This window comes from Notechis scutatus, chromosome 8 (genome assembly GCF_049901735.1).
Source record: "Notechis scutatus isolate UNSWTSFEM ecotype Mainland chromosome 8, rNotScu1.2, whole genome shotgun sequence".
NCBI lineage: Eukaryota > Metazoa > Chordata > Lepidosauria > Squamata > Elapidae > Notechis > Notechis scutatus.
The window spans coordinates 21,253,032-21,265,030 of record NC_142016.1 but is presented as its reverse complement, the minus strand read 5'-3'; the positions used below and the strand labels follow the sequence as shown (position 1 = coordinate 21,265,030).

The 11,999-nt window shown below is 41.4% G+C and overlaps 1 protein-coding gene across 3 annotated transcripts; it reads left to right on the top strand.

Annotated features, from left to right (window-relative positions):
• The first annotated feature begins 4,709 nt into the window (after positions 1 to 4,709).
• LOC113421176 (phospholipase A2 inhibitor and Ly6/PLAUR domain-containing protein-like) lies at positions 4,710 to 11,999 on the top strand. 3 transcript variants are annotated; one of them, XM_087970369.1, is made up of 6 exons: positions 4,710 to 5,607; positions 6,955 to 7,014; positions 8,616 to 8,726; positions 9,549 to 9,707; positions 10,929 to 11,069; positions 11,753 to 11,999. In XM_087970369.1, the coding sequence occupies exons 2-6, from the start codon at positions 6,960 to 6,962 to the stop codon at positions 11,965 to 11,967; spliced, it is 681 nt and encodes a 226-aa protein (XP_087826495.1). In that variant the 5' UTR covers positions 4,710 to 5,607; positions 6,955 to 6,959; the 3' UTR covers positions 11,968 to 11,999. The 3 variants fall into 3 exon arrangements, with proteins under 3 accessions (XP_087826495.1, XP_026537219.2, XP_087826494.1); XM_026681434.2 differs by lacking the exon at positions 4,710 to 5,607 and adding an exon at positions 6,072 to 6,124 and having other exon boundaries at positions 6,898 to 7,014; XM_087970368.1 differs by lacking the exon at positions 4,710 to 5,607 and adding an exon at positions 6,081 to 6,124.

Here is an 11,999-nt window from a genome sequence, read left to right as displayed (position 1 = left end):
TAGGCTGGGGTCTCTCTTTTTGGAGATGGGAATGACTGTGGCTAGTGACCATAGATTTGGCAAGGAGCTGGTCCTGAAAGATTTTTCAAAGATTATGCTTAGAGGTTCAGCTATGGCAGTGGATAGCTTTTTTAAGAAGTAGGCACAAACTCCATCCGGTCCAATAGATAAAGATGGTTTTAGATTGCATAGTGCTTTTTCAACATTGTCTTCTGTAAAATCGATATGTATTAGATCATTGTAGTTGTCTGTGGTTCGACTAGGAAATATTGGGCATGATCCATTGCTGTTTACAAATACTGAGCCAAAGAATGTGTTAAAGAGGTTGACTTTAATGGTGTCATCATTGCAGTCTTTACCATTTGGTTCTTTTAGGGGAGGGATGGACCTTGAGTCTTTTAGTTTGTTGTTTACAAAATTGTAGAAAGCGCTGGTGGAATTGGTGTGTAGAAGGTTTTCCTCTTGTTTAGTGTGACAATTGGTACATTTATATATAGTTATATATAAATATTTATATATAAGAATATATTGGAGTTAAGATCTGGAAATGGATGGGGAAACCGTATCTGCTAACGGAGATGCACATGAAGAAGGGTTTGTGAGAATGGCCTTCAAAGATCTCAGAAAATTGTTACCAACCAGCAAGTTTCATTAAGACAGAAGAAGGAACTCATCAAATGCATGACAGGAAGGCTGTGCCCTTAATATTTCATTCAAATCACTTGGGAATGAAATCAAATATAGTTTTGGACCTTGCCTCCTAATTATTTTTTGGAGTGGGGTCTAGAGAGGTCTGCAGATGAATGCAAAGTAAGTCAATATATTAACTGCAATTATGCAAACCAAGCCTTGTTCCTGTTTTTTATGCATTGCAGTTCTGACCAACACACACCAACACGCACACACACATCCCCAGACAATCCAAGATGCAGTCATGTTTGCTGTTGAAAAGGTCTCCGCCCCACTTCGAAAAGGAATGTAAATTCCTTCCCAGTTGCTCATAACCTTGTGAGAGAAAATTCCATTGTCCGTTGTTTTTGGGAAGAAGTCAGTCCATTTAGCACATTGAACAGTTGAATAAGGAGCATATGGATGAAAAGAAGAAGGTAGTATAATCATTAACCTGCGAACAGGTGGGGCAGAAGCAAATGTCCCCATGCAACTGCAAAGTTCAGCGAGAATTCCTAGAAACGAGGGATTGGTTTACTCTGCTTGGGAGAGGTTGGATAACTTGCTCTCCAGATGGCCTACCTCCTATTAACTTAAGAGACTCGTTTACCTAACCGGACTGAGGATTTGGCCATTCATTGTCACGCAATGAATAGTTCCTTTAATGTCCCAACCTATTGTAAGGTCCCAGAAGTTTCCCCGAGCCACAGAGATGCCAAAGAGTGAGACTCGAGACAAGGGCTTGCAAAAATAACCGCTTTTTTATTCCTTGGCCAAAGCAAAAAGTCTGGGTGAATACTATGTCCAAAACATACAGACAAAATGCATGTAAGAAATAGCCACACTCTGCGAGAGGGGCTCGGAGTATTATATACATTTTACGCTGAATCCAATCAGAGACAAAGGTTCGTTATTAATGTAGGCAATGGTTTGCCCATGCCCTCCCCTTCTTTATCCGTGGAGCGTTCTTTGTCCGTGCTCTGTCCATACTTTGTTATTTTACACAGTATCCCTTGTCTTTGTGTATTCATACTCCTGGGCAGCCCCCTCTTATCTTTGGAGCAGGATGTTCCTGGGAATTGTCTCCAAGGATGTGTCTAGCTCTGAAGCAAATTGCAGAGACGAGAAACCAGATAGAAAAGGAAACAATTCTCTTACAGAATGAATTCCTAACAAATGATTCCCATCCTTAGCAAAAATAGTACATGCAACTTCTCTAAAGGCTAGATTGATTCATGTCAAAATGTCCTTTCACTATAAAAGATCCTTGTCCATCCTTGGCAACTTTTTAAAGACTTATGGACTTCAATTCCCAGAATTCCTCAGCCAGCCATGGTCATTAAGTGAATCCAGCTACTCCTATTGACTTGGCTTTGTCAGATGGTCGCTGGGAATGTCACAAATGGTGATCGCTTTACCCTGGGATGCTGCAACTGTCAAAAAGACTTGTCGGTTGCCAAGCTGGCTGGGGAATTCTGGAAGTTGAAGTCCACACGTCTCAAAAGTTGCCAAGGTTGGACACCTCTGCTGTAAAAGGTAAAGATAGAGTAAAATTTGGAGAGGGGAGCCATGGATGAAAGTACACATCTTTTGTTTTTTACCAAGAAGTAATCTGTGTCTGTCCAGACACAGAGACATATTATTGCTTGCTAAAAAGAGAGACATTACTGTCTGTCTGTCTAATTATCTATCTATCTATCTATCTATCTATCTATCTATCTATCTATCTATCTATCTATCTAGAAGCTACCTGATTCCCTAAAATTCTGGCCATCTTCCAATTGAAAAAAAAAAAAAAGAAGAACAATGCAAAACCAGAAAAGAAATTTTTTTGAAAACAATTTTATTGGTTTTTAAAGACAGACAAAACAAACAAAACATAAAAACATCCAGCTTTCTTTCATAAATGTACAAGCAGTGTGTCGGTTGGTTTACCAATTTTTTGTGCATCCATTTCGTACTCTCAATTACAGTTACATCACATAATAACTCATATTATCAATCAAAGAATAAGTACCCTAGTATCACTATTAAACAATCATTTGACTATAATTTTATTCATTCATACTTTGCGAGATAAATATAATTTACTTAGTTTATTTTATAACAATTCATATAATCCTACCAGATCTATCCTAAAAAACATTTTATAGATATGATATCAAAAAAAAAAAAAAGAAATATATCTTTATATATTCATTATTTTCTGAAATTCTAGATATTCTATTATTGTGTAATATTATCTAACCATTGATAGAAAAGGTCCCAAATTTTATAAAATTGTTTATCCTCTTGTTCTCTGATTTCAAATGTCAATCTACTCATTTCAGCACATTCCAATATTTTCTTAATGATTTCTTCCTGCGATGGTATTTTCTCATTTTTCCAATTTTTAGCAAATACAATCCTAGCCGCTGTTAATACATTTACAATCAGGTATTTCAATTCTTTACTATATGTATCAGGTAAAATTCCCAATAAAAAAATCTCTGGTTTCAAGTCTATATGTTTCTTTGTCATTTTTTCCAACCACATGCGAATTTTAGTCCAATATTTTCTAGCATCCTCACAAGTCCACCACATATGGTAGTATGAGCCAGGTATCTGATGACATTTCCAGCATTTTTCAGATTTATTCTTGAACATTCTTGCTATTCTTGTCGGGGGAAGACCAGAAAAGAAATCTTGAGTGGTCTGAAGATAAGCATCTAAACAGAAAACCCATCACCTTGCCCCAATAGCTACCTGAAAGTCGTCGAGTGGCAGCCATCTTGAGTTTCCCTGCTACAGTTTTCTCAGCTTGGCAATTTTAAGACCCGTGGACTTCCAACTCTTAGAATTCCCCAACTGGCTTCACCAGCTGGGGAATCTTGGCAGTTGAAGTCCACATATGTTAGAGTTACCGAGGTTGAGAAACCCTGCTCCAGACGGTTTTCTAATAACCAAACTGCACCTTTTTAACATGTTCCATTGGATGAAAGGAGAAATTATTCCTTGTGCAGGTCCAGAGTTTAAAATAAAACATAGGGCACACCTGGATTTTTAGAAGGAGTTGGTCAACCTCTGATGTAATCCAAGATTTGCTTCTCTACAATGGCTACCCAAATTCCCCTGGGAAATCACAGAAGGATTGGACAGGCCCAAAGACAATAGCATTTTTCCTGTAACCCGTCCCCCATATCCTGAATAGCAAAAAAGATATGATTACACAAGCTGGGAAAAAGGAACCTGAGATTACTCACACCTAATAATAAAAATACTATAAATAAATCAATAGAAGTAATTCATTACTGCCAAGTTCCCAGTTCAGTTGGGAGCTTAGCTGTTTTTTAACTACCTTTGATGTCATCCTTATCAGGGGGAAATTACAGTACTTCCCCTATGTTGCACAGGACTCTACAATCTTTCTGGGGCAAAGGATGAGTTTTATCTAACATTCCGTTGATGGCAGGGAAGAAGTTGTCCCAAAGAGCCATGTCTCTATATTGCAGAATTTTTAAATACATGGCTGTGGAACAGTGGTGGGATTCAATTTTTTTTACTACCGGTTCTGTAGGTGTGGCTTGGTGGGCTTGGCTTGGCGGGGGTGGCAGGGGAAGGATACTGTAAAATCTCCATTCCCTCCCCACCCCACTAACCTGCTTTCCAGCTCCGTTCTCCTGTGCAGGGCAACCAAAGAAGACCCAGCCAATGATCAGCTGGGACTCAATGGGAGGCAGAGAATAGATGGGGGAGGGGCCAGTCAGAGGTGGGATTTGCTGGTTCTCCGAACTACTCATAATTTCCGCTACTGGTTCTCCAGAACTGGTCAGAACCTGCTGAATACCACCTCTGATCTGTCTTGTCTGTCTGTCTGTCTGTCTGTCTGTCTGTCTGTCTGTCTATCTATCTATCTATCTACCTACTTACTGGCTACCTGCTTTACTACTGGCTCTGTGGGCGTGGCTTGGTGGGCATGGCAGGGGAAGAATACTGCCAAATCCCCATTCCCTCCCCACCCCACTAACCTGCTTTCCAGCTCTGTTCTCCTGTGCAGGGCAACCAAAGAAGACCCAGCCAATCAGCTGGGACTCGGGAGGCAGAGAACAGATGGGGCGGGGTCAGTCAGAGGTGGGATTGGCCGGTTCTCGGACTGACTCAAAATGTCCGCTACCGGTTCTCCAGAACTGGTCAGAACCACCTCTGCTGTGGAAGCAATACACATGACAAAAGCAGCTGTAGGAACCTCAACAAGCTGGGAAACTGGCAAAGTTGTGCATGTGGTTTTCTTCAAGATGACCACACTTCCAGCTGGAAGTTGGAAAGAGCAGTTGAGGAGGCCTTGATGTCCTCCGGGTGAAGTCATCAGAACGTTTCACTTTTCAGAGATTCTCCCAAGTTCAAAAGGAACTCGAATTGCCAAAATCAAATTCACAGGACACGCAGCCCTCAAAGAAATAACATTCTGCTTGCACATTAACCTGGTTTATTATGGAAAATCTAAGAGAACCCAGCATCAGATACAGTCCCTGAGGTGAGGAACAATCATTACAGGTAGTTCTTGACTTAAAACCTTTCGTCAATGGCCATTTGAAATTACATTGCCCCTGGAAAAAGTGACTTATGACTATTTTTCGCACTTACAACCTTTGCAATGTCCCCATGATCACATCGTCAACATTCAGACGCTTGGCAATTGATGTGTATTGGTGTCCATTCCAGTGTCCCATGGTCATACGATCATCTTCCGCGAACTTCTGACAAGCAAAATCACCGGGGAAGCTGTTACTAGCTTAATAGTTGCAGTGATGCACTTAACTGTGGCAAGAAAGGTCATAAAATGGGGAAAAATTCACTTAGCAACTGTCTCACTTAGCAAAGGAAATTGTGGGCTCAGTTATGGTTGTTAAGTCAAGAACTTCCTGTACAATAACAACATTGCAATAGATGTGACCAGAGGTAAGGCTGGAACTTGGAGATGTATATTTATTTTATTTTTTATTTTATTTTATTTATTTTAATTTATTTATTTATTTATTGAATTTATATTGCCGCCTATTCGCCCATGGCAACTTGAGACAGCTTACACAATGTAAAACCATATTTAAAAAAAACAACAATAAAAACTAACTAAACTAAAATCTGAATGTATGAGAGGCTTCAGCACAAGTCCAAAAACTCAGAAGAGAAAACCTCTGGTTCTGATGACTGACCCAGATTGGATCCTGCAACATTATCCTGGAACACGTATATTTCCCTTCATTCGTGAGAATTATTGTTTGGTTTGGAACAATACTTTTAACGATCAGAAGTGGAAAGATCTAACCACAATTTGTATGCTATGAGGAACTAATTTGGCATGTTATTTAGTTGGTCAATAATTTTCCTAGGCAAATCAATCATCAGTTCTATAAAAAGGGGAAAAAGAGGCCTTGAACTTGAATGGATCACATCTGACAGATCTCGGATTTGTTACGTAAGTTGTGATGAATTTCTTTAAGCATAGATGCTGGACATCCACTCTTTTATATTATTCCTTTTCTCTCCTTGTTTCTGTTTTCAACATCCAGATTAGTGTTATTTTCAAAAGCTGCCAAATTATTTTGTAGGTGAATGGTTTCTGAATGGTTAAGAGATAATTTTCTAAATTTACTTGTGGGATTTCAAATCTGAACTGGTCCAGGGCTAAATAAACGAAGGAAGACAGCGTAAAGTGTATTCAATTGGTTTGCATACTTCTAGATGAACAATGGAAAATGTAATACTTTTTTACCCCCTAAGAGGCTGGGAAAGACTTGGAGAAAGAATGGACAGACAACTTATTTAAAATATGTGGAAATTCCCCACCCTTCTTTATTGAAAGTTCTTGGAGCTCAGCACTCACAATTGGACTTTTTAAACCTGGAAGCTCAGTTTGACATTTTTCGCTAACCAGAAATGATTCAGCGGGCCAGATTTACCATGTGGCAAGACGGATGGATAATAAATTTTTACAAATAAATAAATAATCCACCCATCATACAAGAGCAGATCCACTCATCTGCTCATTGCCAACCGACTTTTATTTCCCCAGGGATTGTGAAATTCTGTGGCACATTTAAGAGGCCAGTTTTAATTCAAGGATTACTTAGTTATTCCTCTTGCACGTCTTTGTTTTAATACCAAACCAAAGCAAAACCATACGGCTTTGTAAGATGAAAGGCCTGATTTGAAGCAACTGGATGAAATATTTGTTTCTTCATGCCACAGAAACGATCCCCCGTTGGAGCTGCTGCTGAGTTCGGCTCTGTTTGTTCTTCCCCTAAGGAACCATGAAGGGAGATTGGATTCTCTGCCTTATCGCTAGTCTCCTCCCTTGGGTCCAAGGTGAGTCCTTTTAACCAGGGGTGGGCTTCAAAAATTTTAGCAACTGGTTCTCGTAAGGTGACCAACTTTTTTACAATGAGAAGGAGGACACAAATGAATTGAAGGGAAAAAAACAAAGCCTCTTGCGTGCGGTGCACTTTTGCACATGGCATCCTCTCTCAAACAACTCTCCTGTGTGGAGCGCCTGCGTCTCATAATCGCGTCTCACCACACTGTACCGAGCCTTGACGAATCACCATGTCAAATACAAATATGTCACATCACACACAACGGATCGGCTTGGCATCGATCAAATATGGAGGTTTACAGATTAATTTTCAAATATCAAAAAGGAGGACGTGTAGGAGGACACTTTTCAAGAGAGGACAGAACTTACAAACGGAGGACTGTCCTCCCTAAAGGAGGACGGTTGGTCACCTTAGTTCTCGGCCAGGTTGCTGGGTGGGCGTGGCCATGGTTTAGTCAGCATCCTGCACCACCGTGGTTGGGTGTGGGTATGTTTTTGCCCTCCCCGGGCTCCGAAGGCTTTCCTTGAGACTCTGGGAAGGCGAAAACGGCCTCTCTGGGCTCTGGAAGCTGGAAATGGGCCTATTTCCGGTTTCCCCCAACTTCCAGGAGGCCCATTTTTCGCCCTCCCTGAGCTTCCGCATGCGCCTGCGCTTACCTGCATCCAAAACGGGCCTCGTGGGGACTCCTGGGAGGGGTGGGGCCAGCCAGGAGTCGGATTTGGGGTTTCTCCGAACAGCACAGAATCTTAGCTAGGGGCTCTGTGAACCCCCAGCAGCTCACCTCTGCTTTCAACCCTGAATTTTGGGGTTTGTACTAGGTGGTGTGAATTCTTGGGCAGAGGGTTGCAAGTGGACTGTAGGCATCAAGTAAATGCAGTTCGACTTAGGATATTCATTTAGTGATCATTCAAAGTTACAAAAGCACTGAAAAATGTGACTTATACATCCAATCCTTGCACCTACGGCTGTCCCAGCCTCCCTACAGCCACACGATCAAATTTGGGGTGCATGTATTTATGAAGGTTGCAGCATCCCCTTTGTGACCTTCCCAGGTGGTTTCCGACAAGCGGTTCATGGGGGGGGGTGGTCATTGGATTGACTTAATGACCATGTGATTCACTTAACAACTGCAGTGGTTAACTTAAGAACCATGGCTAAAAGGGGGGAAAACGGCCACAATTCGCTTAATAACAGCCTTGCTTAGCAGTGGAAATGATGCTCCTCATTGTGGTCGTAAGTCGAGGATTACCTGTGCTGTTCTTTGGTTCCTTGCTGTAAATCCAGCACTCCCACTTGTAGGCAAACATCAGGAGAGGAAGAAGGAAAGAAAAATTTGTGTGGAAGTTATCAGGGCTGCCCTCTTGAGTGGACATTTTCAATTTAACAGATTAAGAGAGTTGGAAGGGACCTTGTAGGTCATCTAGTCCAACCCCCCCGCCCAAGCAGGAGACCCTACACCATTTATGACAGATGGCAGTCCAGCCTCTTTTGAAAGCTTTCCAGTGGTCCAAGGATCAAGGCTGGTTGGGTCTACAGCAGAGAAGCATTTCATTTTTTTCTTCAATAATTCACATTTTCTCTCTCTCTCACCAGGAATGGTAAATTTAACCTGTGTTTCATGTCCTTTTGGAAGCCCCAAATGCGAAGCTAATTGCACAGCTCCGCAGACTACATGTGTTTCTTTGACAGAAGCCAATACACTGGGTAAGAGTGCTAGGTCTCATTGGATGCCATGATAGAACCAGTTTGGGGGCAGTGATTAAGGTGCTGGCCTAGAAACCGGGAGTCTGTAAGTTCTAGCTCTGTATTAAGCATGAAAGTTGGCCAGAGAACTTTGGGCCAATCACCCTGAGACTGTGAGTTCTAGTCTTGCCTTAGCGGAGGTGGTATTCAGTAGGTTCTGACCAGTTCTAGAGAACCGGTAGCAGAAATTTTGAGTAGTTCGGAGAACCGTCAAATACTGCCTCTGACTGGCCCCGCCCCCATTTATTCTCTGCCTCTCATTGAGTCCCAGCTGATCGGCTCGGTCTTCTTTTGTTGCCCTGCACAGGAGAACAGAGCTGGAAAGCAGGTTAGTGGGGTGGGGAGGGAAGGGGGATTTTGCAGTATCCTTCTCCTGCCACACCCACCAAGCTACGCCCACAGAACCGGTAGTAAAAAAAAATTAATCCCACTACTGTGCCTTAGGCATGAAAACTGGTTGGGTGACTTTGGGCCAATCACCAGCAGGTGGTGAGTTCTAATCCTGACTTAGGCATGACAATCTGCTAGGAGACTTTGGGCCAATCACCCTCATTTAGCCCAACTCACAGGGTGGATGTTGTGGAGAAAATAGGAGGAGGAAGGAGTATGTATTGTATGTTCACCGCCCTGAGTTACTTATAAAGTAATAAGGTCGGGATAAAACTCAAATAAATAAAGAATACTCGGTAGAATCTTCAGCTAAGAAGGGTTGAGATGCTCTTTTACCAAAGCCAATGGAATAGCCCTGTTCTTCTCTATCTGCTTTTCATTCATTCTTCCCAGGTGGAAATGTCAGTCCCAATAGAGAATATAAAGGATGCATTGACTCACCCTACTGTAGACCTCTGACCTTCACCTTGACCACAGCTGCTGGACGCCACACCCAAAGCAATATGGCCTGTTGCTCAACAAATATGTGCAATGCAATATTAAGTCTAAATGGTGGGTATTTCCTGGGCTTGGAAACTGTTCCTTTTTTTAAAAAAAAAAAAAATAGAATTATTTTGTTTAAAAGAAGAAACTATAACGTAAGAATTCTAATACTTTATGTAATTTTAATTATACTGTACATTGGCAAGGAGGGAAAAGATACAGAGCTTAAGAAACAGAAATCAATTTTAGAAAGCCTCTAAAGGTAGTCTTATTAAAGTCACACAATCAGTGACTTTCCATGGGGAAAAACAAACATCAGAAACAATAAAGATTTGTGTCACACAGCTTCCAAGCAAATCAAAAGTTTAGTGGCTCATTCCTGACCAAGTATTTACCTCTATCTTAGAGACAATGGATTGTTGAAGAAAGTGATTATTACATGCTCTTTGGATTTTTCTACATTCTTGTCATTATAGCCTTAACTCAGAGGCATGGGATCTATTCCTAAACCTTAAAACAACAAGGACAGAGAGGCTATTATCTTTTAAATCCACAAAGCAACACTTTTTATGTCAGTAGACAATACTGTATGACTGTAACCTTGTTGCTTGTATCCTAATGACTTTTATTGACTTTTTCCTAGTAAGATTTGATTGCTTATTGTACCCTATGACTATTATTAAGTGTTGTACCTGATGATTCTTGACTCTTGATGAATCTATCTTATCTTTTATATACACTGAGAGCATTTGCACCAAGACAAATTCCTTGTGTGTCCAATCACACTTGGCCAATAAAGAATTCTATTGTCTACTTTTTATGTCCATGTTCTAAGGAGGACAACACTACAGTGGCTCTTGACCCAGAGGTCTAATGCATATGTTAGAAATTCTGATGATAGCTAATGTTTAAACTGGGATAAAAAAGGTGGAAATTTAGAATGGAACTAGCAACCCCCACTCAAAGACAGCCTATTCAGAGTTGGATGGATCTTCATTGAAGAAAAAACTTACATCAATGGAAAACTGGTTAAAATACAATAAGCATTTAAAAAAAATATTTTTGAAGCCAATAGTTGACTTAGTAGTATAGGATACTTATCCATCAGAGTGTCTAAGGGTAGTATTGGTAGTATTAAAAAATTCAAAATAGTACCTGGCTACACTATCAAAACTAAGAATGTTGTGTGATCATGTCAGCTATCCTGATTTTTTGACACTGTACCCTCAACAGATCCTTTGATATTCCTTCTCACTTGGATGCTAAGATAAAATATATCTTGCTTTACAGTTCCCCCAGTTGGTACATTGGAAAACGGGATATCTTGCCCAGCCTGTGAAAGCTACAGTCAGAAGGAGTGTGAAATCAAAAGCCACGTTGCCTGCATCGGAAATGAGGAGAAATGCATTACTCTCGCAGGAGATTCTATTGGTATTTTGTCAAGTATTTCATCCCCCTTCTCCCCAATATACTGACTAGATATTCACACCAAGATCAGAGGTGGTATTCAGCAGGTTCTGACCAGTTCTGGAGAACCGGTAGTGGAAATTTTGAGTAGTTTGGAGAACCGGAGAAAACCACCTCTGACTGGCCCCACCCCCATCTATTCTCTGCCTCCCGAGTCCCAGCTGATTGACTGGGTCTTCATTTGTTGCCCTGCACAGGAGAACGGAGCTGGAAAGCAGGTTAGTGGGGTGGGGAGGGAATGGGATTTTGCAGTATCCTTCCCCTGCCACGCCCACCAACTAAGCCACTCCTGCAACATCATGCCCATCAAGCCACACCCACAGAATGGTAGTAAAACATTTTGAATTCCACCACTGACCACGATCCTTAAAGCATGGCTGACTGGCTCGGGAATTCTGGGAGTTAAAGTCCATAAGTCATAAAAGGGCCATCGTTCCCCACCCCTGATGTAGGGTAAAATAAAAGAATCTACTTAGGAAGTTCAGTGTTGTCTGATTCTCACATGCAAGACAATACTTGTTTGATTCGCACATGCAAGAGGATAGTTCAACTTGCCTGTGTGACCCAGCTCCGATTCCACAATTCCCCATGGAAAAGTGATTCCCATGTTTGCACAAACGTACTTCTGCTTATTTCTCTCATTGCAGAGAAATCTACGAATCAATCCTTCACCATCAAGGGCTGTGCAACCACGAATGCCTGTGACTTGAAACAGAATGACCTGGTGCCATTTGGGGGGAAGATATATAAGCTGAGTATGAAAGCAGCTTGCACCGACAGGGGCACATGGGGTGTGATTTCTTCTTCAGGAATCATTTTTTCATCCCTTGCTGGAGTCCTCTTCATGCAGAACCTCTCATGAAGTCAACTGGTTCCTCTTCTGTGTTTGATAAA

Excerpts from the sequence above, each read along its gene's own strand:
- LOC113421176 (XM_087970369.1), top strand. The coding sequence starts at position 6,960 with ATGAAGGGAGATTGGATTCTCTGCCTTATCGCTAGTCTCCTCCCTTGG. Across the intron at positions 9,708-10,928 it reads TGCAATATTAAGTCTAAATG|TTCCCCCAGTTGGTACATTG; the intron begins GTGGGTATTTCC and ends CTTGCTTTACAG. Across the intron at positions 11,070-11,752 it reads TCTCGCAGGAGATTCTATTG|AGAAATCTACGAATCAATCC; the intron begins GTATTTTGTCAA and ends CTCTCATTGCAG.